We start from the raw sequence: 21,787 nt of genomic DNA, 5'->3' as shown, positions 1-21,787 counted from the left end.
CTAAGCTTTTTAGATCAAATCATTAGAAAGCTCAGTCTATCTGCTTTTGCATGCATTTTCCATAATTCCTAAGAGAGCAAATAACTGCATTTTGATTTTGTTCCTGCACCGCGGCAGCAAAGGGCTCTGGCAAGATTAAAAAGGCCAGGGCAGCGAGCAGGAGGAGGGACGGAGAAGAGAAGGGGTAAAACAGTTACGTAGCTCGTGTTCCTAATACAATAGATAATAGCTATTACCTCTTCACACGAACCCTTCCCCTAACTTTTACCTGATAGAGTGAGTCAGCACTATTCTGAAAGGCCCTCATCTAGTACCTAAGTGGAAGAGCCCGCGGTGGTTTGTTGGATCATAGGGTATGAAAACTGATTTTGCCTGTCTCCCAAGCTAGCACCTGCTCCCTTGACCATCCTGCTGTGTCAGGTAAACACCTTCAGAGTCATGGTGACGCGAGCAGGAGAGAGTTGGTCAAGAAGGAGTAGAGGAGTCAGAAAGGCAGAGGAAGGTAGAGGTTTTGGCCACAAACACTTCCGACTTCTTTTGCCCTCGTTCCATCCCAGGGGAAGAAAAAAAAAATCTTTCTTTTCAGAACTTTTAAAAATTATGAAATATCTTATACAAATGAAAGAAGGTACAATACATATATGTATATGGTTATGATGCACAATGAGCAAATGAATACTTATGAACCCATCACTCAAATTAAGAACTAAAATATTATTAATAACGTACCAGATCTCCAGCCAAGATGGAATAGCAGAGACTGGATTTATTTTTATCACCTGAAATGACAACAAAACTGAAAAATATATTTTAAATAATGGTTTTCAAAACTGGATAGCAGGCATCAAAGCAGTCACCCTGAAGGACGGGGAAGAAAAGAAATGAGCCTCTGATTGCCCCGGCTTACTGCCCTGAGAGGGCCTCCAGGCTGTGGGGCAGGGAGGGGGACTCAGGCAGAGGGCCTTGGAGTCCCTAAGTTTAGAAGATGGAACTGAGAGTCTGGAGAGACCAAAATGGCTGAGGAAAGGAGAAAGCTGCACAGAGAGAGAATTCCTGAGATCTGCGGGGAGCTTCTGAAAAGTAAGGGGGGTGAGTTGTGGACAGAAAACATGTTTGAAGTAATAATGGCCAAAAATTTTCCAAACTTAATGAAAACTATAAATTCATAGATCCAAGAAACTTAACAAACCCAAGCACGTGTGCACACATGGCTATGAAGAATACAATAAACGGGCATCATGAGCAAATCACTCAAAATTAATAAGGAGAAATAAATCTTGAAAGCATCCAGGAAAAAATTTTTAAAAAGATATGTTACGGACAGAGAAATGAAAGTAAGGATGACATCCGATATCTTATTGGAAACGATGCCAGCGAGATGACAATGTAGCAATATCTTTTAGGCACTGAAGAAAAAGAATCTGTCAACCTAGAATTCTGGCCTATTACGTGAGTTTCCTTTTTATTCTAATTACTGTTTTAGCTACATCCCATAAGTTTGGATTCGGGATGTTTTGATTATTGGTTATTGATAAATATTTTATATTTTCTTGGTTTTTTTAGTTGAGTTTTTCTATTATTTGCTATTTTTCTTTTTTTTAATTTGCCTCTCCTCATGGTTTGGAGTTTTATACCCTATTTCTAGTCTTAGTGATTTTCCTAAAAATGTATCTTGCATTTTTTATAAAAATAATCACCAGGATGAACTCTTTTCAGGAGAATCCTGTCACCAATTTCATGCTCCAAGCAGCGGCAACAGAATATTATCAAACTTCGTGGTTGTGGAATTCTAACATATAGAACGTTTTCTATAGACACTCTATTTTATCACTTTTTCTCACAACTATCTCAGCGTATGGCAAATCTATCTATGAAGATGCTGACTATCTGCATACTATCAATCCTTTCAACATTGGACAGATATGCAGAAAAAAGTGACCCCCTTTATGGCAACATAACCCAGACTTTCTCTAAGCACTTTACTCTGCCCTTCAATATTCTGAGGGATTAACGATGAATAATGGTAGTGATATTTTCCTTGTAATAACCTATGAGAGGAGGCATATTGGAGCAGTGGTAAGGAAATGTTGCTATAAATAAAGTGGACAGTTTGAAGAGCATTTTACATTGCGATACTATTTCATCTAGTTTCTACTCTAGTGACTGAGCTAATGCTTCTGCCTACAGTTCCTCCAGCATAGTCCGGACAATAACTCACCTTCGCTCTGTGATGGAGGTTTGTGGGAGTCAGATCAGTTTTTCCAAACTTTCAAACACTCACAGAACCACTAGGGGTGGGTAGGTGGGGTTGATGAACTCGGCAATACTTTGTCACGGGAGAAAGTTATTTGAATGAAAATCTTGTCCTTTGGGAATCAGAAGAAGCACATAAGGAGTCTTAATTGCTGAAAATGTCTGCACAGTGACTTTGTTTCCTAGGATTGTATCCAGTGCATATGGGTAAGGTTGACTTTTACTCACAGTGTAACTTGTTCCACAGTGTAACTTGTTCCTCGTTTCCACAACTTAACTTCTCTTCCCCCAATAGCTTCTAGGAAGTGAAAAAAAACAAAACAAAACTTACTAGAAAGGCCGAGTAACAGAAACTTAAGTAGATTTGTCCATCTAAACAAGGCTGGCACACTCTGACGTTTTACTTAGCTGAGAATATCTTACTATTATCTCAATTTTGTGCATGAGACACAAAGCGAAAAGAGGTCAAGTAAGTTGATCACAGTCAAAAAGTGAAATGGTGTAGAGACACGCAAACTAGCTCCAAGTCTAGTTTTGTGCAGTAGTGATATAAGATTTAACAGACACAGAATTATTGCTAGTTGACTCTGAGTATACTTCTCTCTACACTGTAACTCAGGAATCTTTTCTCAGGCAATTAGGAGCTTTATCATGTGGAAGGGGAGGAGGCTGAAACTCAGTCAAAGCCAGGTTCCCTATGGGGAAGAGTAGTTCTTTGCAACAGAAATGCAATGAGAGTCAAGAAATAAATCACGTACATATTCATGGTGGCTCAGCACGTGGGGTACTGTCATACTGACTTGTCAGAGGGTGAGCACAAGCTTCTTGTAGTCAAGGGGGACAAAGAGAGACATTTTTATTTACAACCATACTTTAAGATATTAGGGTAGAACTCAATAAAGACCCTGTTCAAGACAGTTGGTATTCCAGACTGGATCATCTGGTCTTCCTGCTCCTCACCTGACTCCATAAAGATGATATAACATGGGTGTAATGCGCGGTTTATGTCAAGGTTGTCAGTTGAAAACTGTCTTGGAAGGAAGGAAGGTAGCTATGTTTGTGCCCACTTCTGAGTCACAAAGGCTTGAACAGAATTCCTGAGTAGCGACCTAAGTAAGAAGATGACAAATGCTAACCCAGGGAGGACTGAGGTGGCTCCAAAGTCACAACCATATTCTTTCCCATTCTGCCACTCACGCCTCTTAATCCAAGTCTTTGTTCTTTTGGCATTAGACACAATGCTGTCCCTTACATGGTCCAGCCTTCGGTCCTGTCTCTACAGTTTCAAAAAGTATGGTCTATGAGGCTAAATGAAACAGATGAGATTAGAGGTCTAGGAGTTCAAGGATTTCTTGAGATCACATCATTATCCTCCCAGTTTCGGTTAGAAAAATTGTTATCCTAGCTCAAACGGAAGGCGTTTGGTTCAGTTCAGAAAACTCAGATAGGGAAGGGCTATTTCTTACAAGAGATCTGTGGGACACTCATTTTACCAAGCTAAGTGAGTTTAAAGGCAGTTTCTTTTTCATGCACATTAAAAGAAAAAAAAACTTATTTCCTCTACTCATAGCACTTTTGACACCAACTATATCGGGGGGAGGGGGGGCGTGGGAGTTTGAGGTGATCCTCCTTGCATTAAGCAATTCTGATACTAACTAGCCAGAGTTAGAACAGAGCTCACAGGTTAAGGGCTCATTCCCACAAGACTGCCCCCCATTTCAGAAGCCAGTCTCAAGTCCAAGTTGTCACCTTTGGGCTGACCAGCTATCAGTCAGGAGTTCCCTCACCTCCTCCTCATGTTCATAAAAATTATTGATATCACGTTGGAAAGAATGAAAGAAAATGGATATTTTTATACACTGTCAATAGGAGTAAATGAGCAAAGCCTTTTTTTTTTAATGTTGTTTAGCAGCCTATAAGCAAATTTCAAATTTGCCCATTCAGTTAATATATTACATTGAACCAAATGAAACTGCCAGTATTTGACAAATTTTAAACCTAAACAATAAACTTAAAGATAGATCAAAAGAAATATACATACTGAAACAGTAAAAAAAAAAAAATGAGTAAAATGTTTTCAAAATTTCAAGAGCATATGAATCAGAAGGGAACTGAGCTAGACCAAAATTTATTTTTCATTTTGGTAGCTCTATTGCTGGAGGCTTTCAGTATCTGCTAGTTGGGTAAGGCAAGGATTTCCCTCATGCATAAGTCATGAGGACTGGATGGCATAATTTCAACTGCTCTTTCAATTTCTCTATCTCTGAAAAGAACACTCATCCTTTTCTGATTCCAAATCCATACACTTCACTGTCATCTGAGGGAGTAATTTATTGTGCTGAAGTTTTGGGAGACTATTTTTCACCTAAAAATTGAGAATATGGTCCCAAGCCATAATTTCTGGATATCATTTTGAAGCAGGACATGAGATAACTATTCAAGTAGGAAACAATTGTAATGACCACTCTCAGATTCGTTTCTTGGGTTCTCAGTCTAAGATATCCTCACAGTTGGCAAGAATCCCATGATTATCTCACTATAGGGTCACAGCCACCAAAAGCATTTCTAGGATAAAAACTGGTGTAGAATTTCTCTATTACTTCCTTGAAAGCCTTGAAATCTGTCACACCTTTTAAGGTTTAAGGAGGTTCCAAGCTAGGAGTACCCCCAGGTGCCTAACAGGAAAGCCTTTATGTAGGTCTCAAATTATTTGAAAGTTATTTTTTCAAATACAGTTTGTAGTACATACTCAAAGATAATGAACATACACAAAAAAACTAGACTTCATGCATGAGAACCAGCAGACACATCAGGCAACAAAAACCTACCTTTGAAATAGTAGAGATATTGGAGTTATGAAAGGCTATAAAACAATGATATCTATATTGTTCATGAATCAAAGGAAAATTTGGAAGAATTTTGCCCACTAGGGGGTTTTCTTAGCTTCAAGTAAACTCTTAAGATCACAAGGCTCTCATAGGCCACATATGGCACCAGGCTACTCAGAAAGATACAGAACCACAGTTTGCTATAGCAGGGCAGCCTCAGGCATTATTCTTCCCTCTAGGTCACCCTTACTGCACAGCAATCTACACAGTCATTCAGGAGATATTTCCCCTGTTCTACACCTCTCACTCTCTACCCCAGGACAGCTGAAGTGTGAGGTGTGAAGAAGTAAGAGACATTGGAGCCACTCTGGCTTCGAAACTTCATGTCCTACAGGAGCCAATATCTCTTGAAAAAACTTTATAGCATAGTTTCGAATGTCTATGTAAGATTTAAGTCAAGTTACAAGAGTCTCTGCGTTCAGAAAAACTCTATGGCTTCTCACCAGATACTTATTATTTTTCCCAGTCTAAGTATATCCTCAATCAGCAGTCATTTTTTATTATACAGCGTTGCTTAGCAACGTAGTTGATATTTCACCCTTATAATGTTCCAGGAAAACAGCTAGAAAGCTAAAGATCAAATTATCATGTTAACGTGGTCAGCTGCCATGGCCTCTGCGTGTCCCATGGGCCCATCCGTGTTCCAGAAGGATCCCGAGTACCTGGCCATGTGTGTCAACAGGGGTTGGCCTGAAAATTATATTTCTTAAAAGGGGGAATGAACTGCAGAATCTAGAAACTGTTTATACAATTTTCTTTTGTACCTCTTGACACATTAGGAAGCTCTTATGAAAGATTTTGCTTTAAGAGTAACGGGTGTTGATGCGTTAGAGACAACGGGTGATTAATGTTCTTTCAAAAATATTTTAATCTATGAATAGCTTAAAATTTAAGGGCTTTTAAAACCTACTTTCAAACCAGTGACATTTCTTTTTTTTTTTTAATAAATGTATTCATATCCAGAGGTTTCCTTATTCTGACATTATGTCTTTCTATACTTTGTTTATAAATTGATGGTAATTTTTTTTAAGTCCTCATCTGGCAATACAGTGTTGAAATCATCAGGGTCATTTTACTACTTTAACTTGTTTGGGAATCTCTGTTGAATACAAATTGTACTGCGATATGTAATTTCTTCTTTTTAAAAGATTTCTCTCTAAACAGGAATGAGGCTTTAGAGAGAACAGTCTAGTAGAGTTGATTTATAAAAAGGAACATGATAGATTACTTATATAATGAGTCACATGAAAAGAGCTCAACAGTTATCAAGGAAAACTGACCCAGAATTGACCAACTTCAAGACATTATCGTAGTAAAACTATTAGGATGTAAGACGACACAGACAAAACTGCAAAATAAGTTATAAAATCAAGAGAATTGGATGAGTAGCAATAATACAAAGCAAGGCAACAGTGGAGCTGCATTTTCAAAAAACTTAGATTTAAAAAATAGTGCAAATCAAAGATATTATATCTAGCCAAACTCCTTTTCAAGGTTCGAGGTGTAGGGAAGTGGCTCTGCTGTGGCACTCTAGTGACCTTATACTTCCCCACACAGGTCACATAGGCAGGGTTCACCCGTAGTGCAACCCACATCTTGGCTGAATGCCCTCCTGGAACCTGGAAAGGCAGGCAGTCTTGTGAGGGGCTGTCATAAGGCTATTTATCACTGATCTAGCTTGAGAGGTTCCCTATCGTGGGGCAGGCTACCAGTAGGCAGTTTCTCACCTGCCTCCCTGGTTCTGGTGAGACATGAAAATTTCCACCTTGCCCCCGCCCTCTACGGTGCAACTACAAGCTATAAAACTGCTTAGCTGCACTGTGAAATTGGCTCCTTTATATCAGAGCGAGCCACTACTTGTGTGTCCTCTTGTCCTCCAGTGTGATGTCACGCTGTGGGATTATGGATATGGAGAATGGTCAACATGCTACATGTGCCTATGTTGTGTGTCTAAGTAATAAACTACCTCAATTCCTTTGAGATTGTTGTCTCCTTATCAGTCAATTCCACAAAAGTATGACAAGCACTCCTAGCAGCTGCTACTATGCTATTGGGGACTGCTAGACTGCTTAACAAATTTGGAGCCAGTGAGGTCACAATGCCTTCTTGGAGAGATAGAAGGGACTGTGTGGGCCAGGTTAGGGGATATGAGAAGGCTTCCCAAGTGGTGAGTGTGAGGGGGAAGTAAGGGTCCTTCTACTATTCCAAGTGTGAATGGACATTCAGAAGCTGAGTAGGGACAAGGAAAGATCGAAAACAGCCACCTAAATAGTGTTTTAGTTGTTAAGTTTGTTGAGACTGAGTAGATGGCCTCTTAAAACCAAAAGCAGTTGCAGAGCTGTGCTTACTGTTGCAGGGCTGCTCCCTCCATGTCCTCTGATCCCTCTCTTTCCTGCATCCTGACCTTGGTTCTAAGAAGGTCAGGATGCTCCACCTCACCTCACAGTCTGGTCACACCTCCTTGAACTCCCCAGTCTCTCCAGCAAACAGAGAAATGGTCTCCCAGCTGCTACTGTAAGGTGCAAGTAAGGTGCATCAAATGCAAGTAAGTGTTCAACTCTTTGGTCTGTGTTCCTGCAAAAGAGAATATGAATATGCATACAACTTGCAGTAAAGAGGGGAAAAAACCAGTTCAAGTTATAAGTGAGGCCTCTGAACCAATTCAGTGTATAGTTATGAAAATGTATAATTGAAATCAATGAGTTACATGCTTAAAGTGTTAGAGAAGATTCTTCTGTTTGGGGTACTGTCACATGTAAAAAGTGCTAATGGGACAAACTCCCCTGATATTTGCCACTAGTTAATGGGTCAAAATTTAGCATGAGTGCCTATACTCTCTGGCGTCCAAAGTTTCACTGTATAAATAATATCCCATTGATTGGCAAGTCAAAAATTTTAATCTCAACAGCTCTAACTGAAGTGTTATCAGGCCTCTGCTAGCAGGAGCGACCCATAAACCTCAACAAAATTCAGAAGCCTTCTTGTCTAAACACAAAGTAACCTTTACCAAGCTTCCCCAAACAAATCTGATGGTGCAAGTCTTATGAGAGAAGAGGGTCAGAAAGAAGGCAGGTGGAGTGGGACTGTAGAACTGGGAGCTCCCCTTAACATCAGCCAAGTTGACAGTTTTGATGCTCAGATAAAAAAAAGTGGGGGGGGGCAAGTAATAGCCACTCCTCTTTGTGTGTTTTAATATACTAGGTCCTCAACTATTGGAAAAGGAAGCTCAGTAACTGTCCTATCATGTGAAGAATGAGAAGTATTAGCTCCTCCATTGGGTGTTAAGGGCTGGGGAAGAGGGAAAGTAGAGAATTTCCCTTTTCTATATGAATATTTTCTCTTATTTTCTGATGTCATTCCAAGTAATAATAAGAGTTGTATTAGGCAAGTTCTTGAAAGGCCATTTTCTCCTATTATCACTCCTCTTGTGCATCATGCTGGGCCAGGAAATGGGCGACACAAGTGGCCACAAAATGACATTTTAACATTATAGCACAGTCTTCTAAAGTATATGAGAATATGGCATGAATTCAAGGCTACACTATCAAAGAAGTTACCAACACCTTCCCATTATATTTCCCTTTTTGAATTATAAATAGTTGCATTGTACATGCATATTATTTATATATGAAAAATATATGTAAAATGCTATGTATCACTACATAGTCGAACATAATTCATCAGGTAATGTCATAAAGTGGGAAACACATGACAGCATAAGCCAACGATGTCAATGTAAATAATGTAAGAAGTGAAATTTTATTACCAAATTTTATCTCATTATAATTTATTACATTAACATTTTATCATTAAATTTTCTTAAGAGAACTAAAAATATAGAAAGATTAAAGATCCAATAAAGAAATTCTTTCCACTAAAGTTCTCATCGAAATAAAGAAGTGACCATCGAAATGAAAATTAAATTATGAAAACAACAACTCTGTGGCTTTTAAAAATCTGCTCTGGTTTCAAGCAGCCTTAGGTCTTCAGAAGCTGTTACCTTTATATCTGGTGCTTATTCATATCTGCAAACACTTTCAAAGAGGGATTTAGGGACCCTCTGTGCACCATCCACTGGAATTCCTAAAGGTCGAGTATACCCATGAAACCATCCAAATGTCAAGTTTGCCGCCACTAACCTAATATTAACAGGAATCCCCACTCTAAGGTGCCAAAAAAGGAGAAACTTTATTCAGGTAAACAGTTTGCAAACTGGAGAACCACAGTTCTAGAAGAAACCAAAAGAAACCACTGCTCCCTCCAGGCATGAGGGAGGCCTACTTACATAGAGAAACTGTCCACCCTGATCCCTGATTGGAGATCCCATTTTTATGCAAATAAGAAATCCAAATTTACACAGTTTGATTGGTCTGAATAGCACCACCTGTTTTCTTAGAATCAAATATTCTGATTGGTTATTATGGAGTTGCTCTGACTGATCAGTAAAGATGTAGATAAGATACAGCTGCACAGCTCCAATGGGACAGAACAGGTCTCAGCCAATAGGTGAAAATATGATTCCAAGAACTCCCTTACAAGGTTTGGCTCAGTCGGCAAGAACGCAGTGCAAGAGGCTTGGCATCTCTGTGGCTTTTTCCTGATATGCACTGTGGGTGAGAGGCCTCTGTGATCAATGGCTACTAGAGCCTAGTTATGAATTTGTGCCCAGTTAACCACCAGGAGTCCTTCTTGGCAAATATGTTCCTTTTCAAGGTCCACACAAGCAACAGCTACATATGCACAAAATTTAGGACCAGTAAGAACACTGCAAGCAAAGAGGCCGGGCTTACATTTTTATTGCGACTAATTTTATCTGGAAAGAAAGCATGAACAATCAAAAGAGAACAGAGAGTCTTGAATTCAAGTTTGCTGTAATACTAGGCAGTTCTTCCAGTTTGTCTCTTTTGGACTTAAAGTCTATGGGGAAAATTGACTATGACAAGATTGCTTGATGGTAAATAAAGTTTAAAATTATATCTAAAAGATCGATAATTTTTGTGTTGGTTTTAAATGGGGGGCCGGGGGATGAAATCATAAAGTTTGGCTATGTAATAGGTGTGGAGTGTGTATGGGAGTTTTTAATTCACCCTGCTTTTCATCTCGCAGTTTCAATTCCCGGAATGTATCTTCAATAAATCGTTGATCCCATTTCTTCACCAGTCTTGAAAAAAAGCTGAAGTTTAGCACTTAGAAAATGCAGAACCCAATCAGCAGACACTACAGCGGTTAAGAAAAGAAGTTCCCTGACCGGGAATCGAACCCGGGCCGCGGCGGTGAGAGCGCCGAATCCTAACCACTAGACCACCAGGGAAGTGCGAAGAGGTTTCCCTTTTCGACCTTTCTGGCTAAAGCTACCCTCGTACTGACCTGAAAAGCCGTTCCTTTTTTTTTTCTTTCACGGTGCCACGTGCCCGTCTTTAAGGCGTTGTTCCTGAAAGCCCTTCCCTCCCCGCTTTCTCCAGAAGAGGAGCCTCACACGAAATGCCAAGCGCTCTCCCGTACAGCGGACGCACCCCGAGGCCCCCGGGTCCACAGGTTCCGGAGCGAGTCTCCCGGTGGGCGGGTGGAGGCGGGTGGAGGCGGGAGGGGAGGCACCCAGGTGAGACCCCGGACTTCCCAACCTCAGAAAGAACTCCGAGGGGTGCAGGAACCGAGACGGCTCCGGGGCCCTGACCTGGACGCGCTCTTCCCTCCACACCCCCAAGCGCAGCCCGCGGCACCCCCACTTCTCCTACCTTAGTCGCTGGAAATAGAGCAAAGGGAAAGGAAAGAAATCCTGAGACTTCCTCATCGAAAAGCACCGTGAAGATGAAGTCAGCGTCCGCTGACCCAGTCGTCGCGTCGCTGGTGAAGGTGAGTCGAGTGTCTCCAGCTGGAATCAAAGCAGACAGACTTGGCCTGACTACCCGCGAGCAAGCGACCCTTCTTCTCCCTCCCGGTTGGGCAACACTTGAAACTGTAGCACTGCGACGTCGCTCCCTTTTGATGGATTCCAAGGATTCAATTGGTAAATTTATTTTTAATGCACTTGGAGTAAGAGTACTTTAAAATCTTTAGCAAAGAAAACGGTTTCTGACAGGTTCTGAGGACTTTCAGGTGTGGGGTAAATACGAAAACCACTACACTAAGGAAAAGCACCTATTGTTAAGAATGACACACGCCCAGGAAGGGCACTTCAGCCAGGTAGGTTTGTCCCTTGAGTTGGGCTCATTTTATTAAAAGTACACTGTTGATGGAACTTAAGATGAGTATTTTAAGTTTAATAGTTTTTCTTTGAAATACACATCCCAAAGGTATATAACAAGTACACGAAGGCTGCTTTGTACCATTTTTACAAAGACAGGAAAAAAGGTGATAAATAATGACAAAGCCTGATAAAATGGCCTTTAAATATCAGTTGTTTCCACGAAAGTTTTGCTTCCTTGGACAGGTAACATCTAACTCCCCTTTCTACAAAATCTGACAATCACTGCATGATTCTGAAATCAACTTTCTAGTTCCAGCCTACTCTTCTCTACACCTTGTGTCACCATCTGCCCATCATCTTTTCTATACAATAAAAGTCAATTCTTCTTCGGCCTCCAATTTGCAACCCCACCCTCAGTCCAGTAAGTTAGGGGCCTCCCATGGGACACTAGCTCTCTGCAAAGAACAGAAAATTGCAAATCAGACACTGTATTCATGGTCATAAATAATAGAAAGAAAATTTCCCTATGCCAAAGGCCTGGAAAATGATTTTTTTTCCCCAAGCAAAATCTAGAGTCATTGTTGAGTGTTTCAGACATTTTATCTCTCAGTCAATTCTGAAAGTAATTGGAGATTTATTTTCTCCAGAGGCTGCAATAGAAGATATTTAGCTAAAGGGTCAGCCATAATATGTGAGGGCATGTGCAATGAAATGAGAGGGATTAAGTGATAGCATATCTTGACTGCCTACTTCGGTATGTACATATTTCAAAATTTATTGAGCTGTGTGAAAAAGCCAAACCTGGAAGACTCTAAGACTTACTATTAAGCTGTTTATAAATAAGACAGTGTTGGAGGGGCAAAAGGATACACATATAAATAAATGGAACTGAATTGAGACATCTAAAATAGATCCACCTTATATGGTCAATTTTTTTTTCAAAAAAGAAGGCACTAAAACAATTCAGATGGGAAAAGAGTATCATTTCAACAAATGTGCTGGAACGATGGTATATCTACATAGTGAAAAAATACATAATTCTTACCTCACAATATACACAAAAGCTAATTTGAGTTGGATCATAACCAAACCTACAAACTAAAACTTAGAGGAAAATACATGAGAATATCCTTATGACTTGGTGGTAGGCGAAGAGTTCCTAAATGTGACACAGAAAAAAATAAGTAAAAAAGAAAAATGGTAAAATAGACAATATATAAAATGTCTCCTCATCGAAAAATATCCAGTAATTGAAAAGGAAAGTCACAGAGAAAATATTCACAAAACATCTGACAAAGACCCTGTCTCCTATAAGAAGAAGAGAGAGAAGAAAAGAGGGAGCAAAAGAAAGGAGTGAGGGATGGAAGCACACGGATCTGTAATTGTCAAGGAGCAGAGCAGGAAACTATTGTGAGTATTTTTATATCAAAGATTATTAAATTTTCTGGGAGGCTGGGTTTCTGGTGTGCAAGCAAGGCATGGATTCTATGGTGGTTAAGTATTGTGCTGAGGTCAGGAAGTGAATCATATATTTAAAAGCTGAAAATTAAAACATTAAAGCTTCTAGAAGAAAATTTAGGAAAATATATTCACAACCTTGGGGTAGGAAAGATGTCTTAGAGTAAGATGCCTTAACAATAAAAGAAAAAATAAATTAGATTTCATCAAAATTTAAAAATCATAAAGTAAAAAGGCAAGCCACAGAATGAGAGAAGATATTTATAATATTGTTATCTGAAAATTACTCAAATATTGAATATATAGAGAACTTTTAGAAATTAATAACAAAAGCCAAGCTCATTAAAAATGAGCAAAATACTGGAACAAGCTTTCTTCACAAAAGAGAATTTCTAAATGGGCAAAAGACATAAAAGATGCTCAACGTCATTACTTATTTGGGAAACACAAATTAAAACCATGATTAGATACCTTTATGCACCCACAAGAATGAGTAAGACAGAGAATACCAAGTGCTGATGAGAACATGGAGTAACATTGTATATCTTACTGCTGTTTAAAAGGTAAAATAGTACAGCCATTCTGGAAAACTGTTTGGCAGTTTCTAATAAAATTAAATTTACACATACCCCATGACGCAGCAATTTCATTGTCTACAAAAAGCTTTGTACAAATATATTCATAGCAAACATATTCACAGTAGCCACAAGAACTAACTCTACCCATCAATGGCCGTATGGTCACACACGGGAATAACACTCATCAATAACACTAAAATAATACACTCAACAATGTGGATGCATCTAAAACACATTATGTTGCATGAAAAAAAAAAACAGACAACAAAAAAGTAATTTCATATGAGAATTTCAAAAACAGTCAACACTAATCTATGGACATAGAAATCAGAATGGTTTATATCTACTTAATTATGTTTTGTTAACTATTTTAAGATAAGTTACAGACATCGTGATCATTGAACCTAAATATTTCAGCATGCAAATGACTTCTCTTTGGGTATAATTTACTGACTCCAATATTCCTTAATTCACTTTTTCAGTCTGCTAGACTGAGGTCAGCCAACTTTTTCTGTAAAGCACCAGACAGTAAATATTTTTGGCTTTGTAGACAATATTATCTCTGTTGCAACTTCTCAATTCTGCCATTGTCACACAAAAGCAGCCATAGATAATACATAAATGAGTAAAAGGATGTGTTCCAATAAAATTTTATTTACAAAAACAGGCTGTGGGCTGAATTTGGTCAGCAGACCATAATTTACTGACAACCTGCACAAAAATCACACTTCTTTTTCATGCGCTGATTATCACAACTCATGCCTGTGGAGATTCCTTCAAACTGGCTGGGTGGGTGTGTGCGTGCGTGCGTGCGTGCGTGCGTGCGTGCGTGCGTGTGTGTGTGTGTGTATTTAATTCCAATAGTTTGCTAATAAATCATTGCTTTTTGATCCAAGCTTTCCCACGTTCAGCATGCACCATTCCACAGATGTGTGCCATAAGGCCTAAAACAGTCGCTGAAACTAGCTAGCTAATAAGCCGACAAAGGAAAGACAACGGAGTCATATAGAAACCATGTAAACGCCGCGATGGAGCAATTGCTCGTCTGGGATTCTATCCTATAGAAATCCTTGTACGAATGGCCAAAGATATACACGCAAGAATGATGGCTACAGCATTATTTGTAACCGTATAATGACAGAACCAACTTAATTTGAAAAGTGTATGGAAAAGGTTCAATAAATCCTAGTACAAACAAACGAGGATTTCCGGATTTACCGCGAAGCTGTTTTCCACCCGAGCTCTCTTGAGAGGGTGTAAAGATCTTAGGATCTAAGGTCCTCCTGTTGTGCACAAGACACAGTATCTAGAATGTAGTAGGGGAAGAAGCCTCTCTCCCGTAGAGGTGAGAGGGGATGTACAGAGAAGGACCCACTTTCTAAAAGTTCAGCACGCGTCCCTGGGTGGGCTCGAACCACCAACCTTTCGGTTAACAGCCGAACGCGCTAACCGATTGCGCCACAGAGACCCGCGGAAGCCCCGGACTCACGCTAGCACAGAGCAAGCGATCGATCACCGCTAGGCGGAGCCACGCGCCGGTTGCCCGACGGCCGTGCGGGCTCCAAAGCCTCCGAACACCCAAGACGTGGAGTCCACGCAGCCCGTCGCTCGCGTTTGAAACCCGTGCGTTGGGCGATTCCGAAGGCAGAGGGGCAGCTGAACGGCCTCGCTCCGCCTTGCTCCACTCCCGCCTCGGATGCCAGCGCCCCAGAGACGCCCCGGAGACGCCCCGGGCCTCGACCCCCAGGGCCTGAGCCGAGTGGGGCCCAAGGGAGGCCGAACTACCGGCGGCCTCCCAGGGATGGCTCTTCCCGTTTGCTCCGGCTGCACCTGACCGTCTGCGCCGCCGGCGCTCGGCTCGCCCCATTCGGCCGCGGTCGGTGGGGCGGGAGCCGGAGAGGAGTGGGGGTGGGAGGGGTCAAAAGCGGCAATCGCGAAGAGGCGGGAAAGCGCAGAGGACGCGTGGACGAGGACAAGGGGACTTCCCAGGAGGCCCGTGCAGAGGCTCGAGCAGGATTTGGGGAAATGAGAATTGCTGGGGTGCAATTTTTTTTTTTTTTTTTTTATCATCACGTATCAGTATCGAGAGGAGGGGAGCGGCAAACCGAGAGCAGGCACGAAAGAAAAGAACACGAGTACCTGTCGTCCAAGAACAAGGCAGCGCAGTGATTGGAATGATTATACGTCAAAATTCATAGAGTGAGGACACTATAGTCCCTGTCTCTGAGACCGTGGAATTAAAGTTTGCTTATTTGACCAGTAAAACCAGTATAGGAAATTTAGGAAGTTCAAAATTAAGGTTTTGAAAAGAAAATAAATCCAATCTTGTACAAACAGGTATGCTATGCTATCAATATTTTCTTCATTATTAGAAAATCTGAGGGGCAATAAAAAGTAGCTTTTAGAGTGAAATTATTAAGCCAATTTGATGCATACAAGTGGTCATCTTTAGAAATATGATACGACATAAAAATTTTCTATGCCATTAGATGTCAATTATTAAAATTCCTTAAAGTGCTTTAACGTATTTAAAATTCACCTTTTTATCAACTTGATTATTTTCCCCTTACACCTTATATCTGGCGCTGAAACCACTAATTTAGCCACACCTAGACTTTAAAACTCAGTGTTGGCCTCCACTGAGATCCTAGAAACAGAAGCTCCTTAATGACTTTGAGGAGAGGTAACAATTGAAAACGCACCACAAATCAGGATGGGATAATTGTGTCCGCTTGGAGTCAGTCTGGAAGTCAGGAAAAGATATCCCACTTCGCCTCTCTCAGGCTGGGAGATACCTGGACCACTGGAACTGCGCCCCACCAGCATTTAAATCAACTGAGAGAAAAATCAAAAGTAGTTCCCTGACCGGGAATCGAACCCGGGCCGCGGCGGTGAGAGCGCCGAATCCTAACCACTAGACCACCAGGGAGCCGCAAGCAAACTGTCAATTGGTGTCCTGATATGTAAATGATGAAAGATTCCTGCAAGCAAAAGTGGATGTGATTTCCATTAGCCAGGGCTGAATGCACCTGTGAAAGGGCTCCCAGCCCTTGGCCGGCTGCTCACCGCCTTCACCTCTCTCAGCTTGGGCGAGGCTCTGGGCTCAAGCCAGGCCATTAGGTAACTGGCTTGGGTAGCGTTCTAGTCTAGCTTCAGCACTGTGTGCGGCAGAGCCCAGGACATGATCTCTTTCTGAACTTCGGTTTCTTTGTAAGTTGAGGACTCGGCCCTCGGCGGGGTGGAGGAACGGAGTCCGTTTGCTTCCTGATCTATGCACCAGCTCAGGGGTCTCTCCTGATGACAGCACGTAGACGGCTCCTTTTCATGCCCTGACCAGCTCAAGTAAGGGATCGTGAAACTTTGTCTACGTGTCTTTGGCTCGAGCCCCAGGTGCAGACTTCGGCTGGTTTTGCTTTATTCTGTCACGTAAATTAACCTGTTCCCCAAGCTAGTTGGGGTGGAGGAAAGCCAAGTGCGCGCTTCACGGGGAAGAACCTGGTTTTCAGAGGCATCATGCCTGTCAGCCTGTAGAGAAGAGTTAGGCGCTACATGAGACGGTTCGGGGAGCTCTGGATCGAAGGGTAACCTGAAATGTGCCTTGTTGGAGTAAGCGGTTGTGGCCCGCGCTACAACGTGACTCAGAGGAAACAAATGGGCCTGTTTCGTCGTTGTGAGTGGGTTTTCTGGTAGGGATTGAACTCCAACTATGTTTCTTGTGACCGAAAAATGCAGCTATGCACGCTCCCAAAGCCCACCCCCTTACTCGCCTTTTATTTTGTTAAACGTAAATGTAACTTTCAAGAAAAGGGGACTGTTCCCGCCCGGTTTCGAACCGGGGACCTTTCGCGTGTTAGGCGAACGTGATAACCACTACACTACGGGAACTGAGCCGGCGGCGGTGGGCGCAACCATATCGGTAGAGCCTGTCATGACTCTGGCCAACTTTTTGAAGTGGAAAGGGTCCCAGGAAGCACCCGGTCTCTCACACTAGGAGGCTGCGGCTCCCGAGAGGCTGTGGCTTGGAGTCTCGCGCCTGCCCCGGAAGCGAGGACCCTGGGCCTCCCTACACCCGCGTTTGGCTTCGGGATCCCGCAACAAACGCGGGTCTCCGAACTCAGAGCCCGAGTGCCAGAGCGCCCCCTGTGACACCCGCGCTCCAGGCAGCTGCAGAAGCCGATGGGTTCGCTGCGTCTGAGCCCTCCGGCGCCCCCCGCCTCCCCGTGGCATGGACACCGCCCCTCCGCCGCTGCGGACCCCCGCCGCTGGGGCCCTTTTCGCGGCACCGGCGGTCAGTGCTCTCGGCTCTTGTTCCATGGCGGGCGCCTCGAATCCACCCAGGAACCGTCGGTCGCGCCCTCCCCGCCCTCACTCCCCTCTGCCCACAGGCGTCCGACCTGCGCGCTCTTTCCGCCTCTGCTCCTCCCCGGTGTCCTCCGAACAAAAGGGGTCCCTCCGGTTCCTGCCGCTGTCGCTTATTCTACTCTCTTTAATTGAAGTTCAATACTTGATCACACTTTCACGTATTAGCAGGTACCTTAGCAAAAGGTGAAGTCTTAAGGCATTTGCTGCCTGCAAATATCGAATAGTCAACAACACAGGCTCAAACCATGTTTTCTGAACTGAATTACTGAATTCGTTTGAAGATCAGGCCACCAGGCCGCATATAAACCCACAAGGGTTTCAGGACCACCACCTGGTGGTGGACCCAGGTGCAACTCACGTAGATTTCGTGATAGCTTGAGATTCTTTCTTAAGGGCAGTTTTATTTCACCATTTCCAATACCTAAAACTTCTTTTCATTTGCCTTTATAATTTTCTCGCTTAATATGTCATGGATTCGGAAGTTTAATAAGGAGGTAAGAACTATTTTCAGAGAAAAGTAGTGTCTGAAAAGTTTTCATGTTTGCTTCACATCAAAAGATCAAGAAGTGGAAAGTTTTCTTTCGCTGAAAGGCCTTAATGTTTATTTCTCTCTGACTTCTTTGGATGTGAAGTTAAAAATAAAGTGTGGAGGGTAAGCATGCCATGTTCTCCAGCAGTTGCTTTTCTTATTCCCGTGGTTACCCAGATCCTTCACACTCAAAGTTCAAGTGCTCCCACCCTGGGGAAGGCATAGAGAGCATGTTCACTGGACCCCAGGCCACGATGCTCTGCCTTGTTCTGCTTTGGCCCAGAATGGAGACCCAGACGTGAATGGGCTCTGTCGCCCTCACCAGTGACTGGAGGACCCAGTTCCAGATGAGGTGGGCTTCATGGTAGCTCTAGATCAAGAAATTTCATGACATTTCTTTCCTTTTCCTTCCTTCCTTGATCCATCCCCACAATCTCCCAGAGATGATTCATCGACTTTCAGCCCTGTAAGACACTCTGGGATCACTCCTGGACAGAACAAAGGGAGCTGTTGCCCTTTCCTCTACAGGAGTGAGAAGGGCTTCGGGAGCTGGGGAACCAAACTCACAAAGTCACTTCTTGGGCGCCTGTGCTCCTGCACCTTGCAGGATCATGGCAACCCCCCTCCCCCAGCTTTCAAAGTGCTACCCAAGCTTCTCTGCAGACTGAACTGGAATTTGTGGGGTTTCTGACTCCACTAGAGGAGCGGGAGACAGACAGGCCTCAGGCATGTCCCTTGGGGTCAGGCCAGGAAGAGGCAAATGTTGAGGCCAGAGCCAAGGAAAAGGTGTATTTCTCCACTGTGCTCACCCCCAGCCAGTGCTGACATTGTCATGGTCCCCAGAATGTGAGGTGAAAAAACAGGTGTAGTGTAAGCACCTGACAGTTAGCTTTTTCTTAATTAAAAATTTAAATATTGTGAAATATAGGATACAAAAACTGCATAATACTTGTATGGATAGTTAACAAATATTTGTAAGGTGAACACTCATGTAACCACCACCTAGGTAAAGAAATAGAGCGGATACACGGGAAGCCCCTGTGTGTCTTCCCAGTTAGCCTCTTCTCAATCCCAAGCTCCTTTTCTTCCTCCAGAGATGATCGCTACGCTGAGTTTTCCTTTTCTTCATAATCGTACCACTTGAATATACACCCCAGAACAACACAGTTGTCATTAGGCTTTTTAAAAATTGTAATCCAATGCCTGACATGAAGCTTTTGACAAAGATGGCTGTCTCAATAAATACACGGCCAGCTACGTGATTAGATAGAGAGGAAGGCGGCCTCACCTTGCTGTTTCCTTTGTTTTTGAGATCTCTGGTTGACGTAGATAACTGATGTTTGACTACTTTTTTTTCCCCCTCTGCATTTTAATTCTTTCTTATGTTTTACATTCACCAATAAAGAGCGAACTCATGAAATCCTAGCACCCTACCCTTGACCCCAATAAAAGTAGAACTCCAGGCCCTGGCTCTATCTCTACCCAGGACCTCGCTGTGTGGCCCCGGCAGGACCTGGGAGTAATAAACCTTGTTCATTTGTTTTTTTAAGTTCCCTGATTGTTGTTGCTGAAGTGCATCTTGCAATTACAGTAAGAACCACAAGAGCAGGTCCAGCCACAGCATCTTGCAATTACAGTAAGAACCACAAGAGCAGGTCCAGGCTCCAAAAGGAAAAATTTCCATTGGGGCTCATCTCAGGCCCAGGTGAGTGCCCCCAGATATTTCTAGCCAATAGCATCAGGCTAAGACCAGCACAAAATATCTGGCTAAAAAGTCACTCTCAGGGTTGTAGAGGCATGGAGTCTTATGTGAGGTGAGGACCTTGGGAGCTGCTAAGGGTCTTCAAACCCTACAAACCACCTTACCCACAGAGAGTTTGTTGGCAAGGTTCTCTGCCAGCTGGCTTCCTTGGGCCAGTTGATCACAGAATCTCTGTCCCTGGTGGTAGGCAATGTTGGTGCTCCTGAGGACACTCTCCAAAGACTTGACTGGTTCTTTGCGTATGGGTGAAAAGATAACAGACATCCAGCCCTTCTTGTATCTTCTGTCTTAAGTCAGTCAGTTCTCTGCCCTGAGCTTGAATTAAGGGATCATATTTCCCCAGGTGGGAGAGGAAAAAAAATGCAAAAGTAAATGTAGTGAATTGATAGGTTATGAGAGTTTCAGCAGAGACACCTTAAAATGCTCCTAAAAAATTCCCCAAGTTGAATTCTTATACGTTGTATGACTTGTCTGTGGCAGAGCGAATGAGGAAATAGCACTGGTTTTGTTTCTCTGTGTATTAACTTTATTTTAAAAAGATGCCCCTTGAGTTTCTCACTTCAGCCCACATCCATTTCCACATAATGTACATCAAGTATGTTCAAAAAGTTGTTGGGGGGGATCCAGATACAGAAGTGTTGAACAGGTACATCTGGTATTGAAAGGATGAAAAGGAAAGCCAATGATGACAGGATCAAGAAGATAGCATTTTTTTTTTTTTGAATGACCTGAAGACGAGCTATAATCAGTCACATAACCAGGCACTTAAGAGTAAATAAAGTTCTGAGTAGGAATTTCATCATTCTGTAGGATTTCACTGTTTTATAAGTATTGTATAGACATTTCTCGTGGATTCCAATCTAGAATGTGAGCTCCGTGAGGCTAGAGACAGTGCATATATTACCTAACTTACAGTACCCAAATTGAGTGTAGGCATTCAGTTAAGACTTAGAACCACGTAATCTTAAAGCCAAACAAGACGTTTACAGTCATCTGTACCATCTGATGCTTGAATCTCCTCCCTATGGTCCTACTAGGTGATCTTCTACAGATTTTCTTTCAAACTCTATCCTATAGAGTTCCTACAAAGTATCAGAGGAGGTGAAGGCATAGACTAGGTAGACACAGAGGCTCCAGATCAATACCTCCTTCAATCAAATATCTCCGCTTTAGTGGGTTTTACACTTTTGAGCTTCTCGGATTTCATTTCAACAAAGGATTAAGAGACATGTTAAATGCCATAATCTATCCTATATTTGAAACCCTCTAAGGATGAGCAGTGCTAGTCCTCAGCAAATTAACAATTCATTTTCCAGACAACAGCTGCTCCATTATCTATCTACCCAATGATCTTATCAGTTAATACTCTACATAGTATACTTTTTAGAAAAAAATCAAATTGGCGAGATTCATTTTTATCATGAAAGGTCACTTCGAAAAGCTTGGAAAATATCTCTTGTAGTAGAAAATGTTAGTCCATTAATGACAACCATCGTACCTATAAATAATAGGTATAACGATTACAGGAAATATTTGTTGACAGCTTCATATGTGTTAGAGATGATTCTAACCACTTGTAATCATGCATTTCATCTTCATAACCCTCTGTTGGTATTTTCATTTTACAGATGAGGTGGCTGAGGTAACTGGGTATGAGAAAGTTAAGTAAATTTGCCCAAGGTCACACAGCTAGAAGTCATATTGCTAGTATTCCAACCCAGGCATGTTTCCATTTTATTCATTGATTATTTAAGAGAGAAAACCCCTCTC

General features: G+C 42.2%; 1 protein-coding gene and 4 non-coding genes across 18 annotated transcripts in view; all 5 read right to left on the bottom strand.

The window, feature by feature from the left end:
- The window catches only part of LOC105309973 (high affinity immunoglobulin gamma Fc receptor I-like), a 29,032-nt gene extending 13,641 nt beyond the window's left edge, over positions 1-15,391 (bottom strand). For 2 of the 14 annotated variants that reach the window (XM_023526501.1, XM_023526499.1), the window contains exons 1-4: positions 10,877-11,185; positions 7,581-7,715; positions 2,499-2,551; positions 2,219-2,366 (exon numbers count right to left, since the gene is read on the bottom strand). Coding sequence is in view for 1 of the 14 variants with exons in the window: in XM_023526498.1 (XP_023382266.1) it covers positions 10,877-11,013; positions 14,854-15,231 (515 nt within the window). In the remaining 13 variants the exon portion in view is untranslated. Of the gene's footprint in view, positions 1-729; positions 780-2,218; positions 2,367-2,498; positions 2,552-7,580; positions 7,716-10,228; positions 10,447-10,876; positions 11,187-14,853 lie in introns of those variants that run through there. The other 12 variants (XM_023526500.1, XM_023526506.1, XM_023526510.1 and 9 more) reach the window with 12 other exon arrangements.
- On the bottom strand, positions 10,381-10,452 carry TRNAE-CUC. The gene has a single exon. It is a non-coding gene; the product is annotated as a tRNA-Glu (tRNA).
- TRNAN-GUU lies at positions 14,759-14,832 on the bottom strand. The gene has a single exon. It is a non-coding gene; the product is annotated as a tRNA-Asn (tRNA).
- Positions 15,392-16,221: 830 nt separating the features above from the next.
- On the bottom strand, positions 16,222-16,293 carry TRNAE-CUC. Its single transcript has one exon. It is a non-coding gene; the product is annotated as a tRNA-Glu (tRNA).
- Positions 16,294-17,176: 883 nt separating this feature from the next.
- Positions 17,177-17,249, bottom strand: TRNAV-AAC. The gene has a single exon. It is a non-coding gene; the product is annotated as a tRNA-Val (tRNA).
- Positions 17,250-21,787: the final 4,538 nt, after the last annotated feature.

The sequence above is a fragment of the Pteropus vampyrus genome, unplaced genomic scaffold (genome assembly GCF_000151845.1).
Source record: "Pteropus vampyrus isolate Shadow unplaced genomic scaffold, Pvam_2.0 Scaffold973, whole genome shotgun sequence".
NCBI classification, from domain to species: Eukaryota; Metazoa; Chordata; class Mammalia; order Chiroptera; family Pteropodidae; genus Pteropus; species Pteropus vampyrus.
The sequence above is the reverse complement of the archived record's forward strand: the minus strand, read 5'-3'. Positions and strand labels throughout refer to the sequence as shown.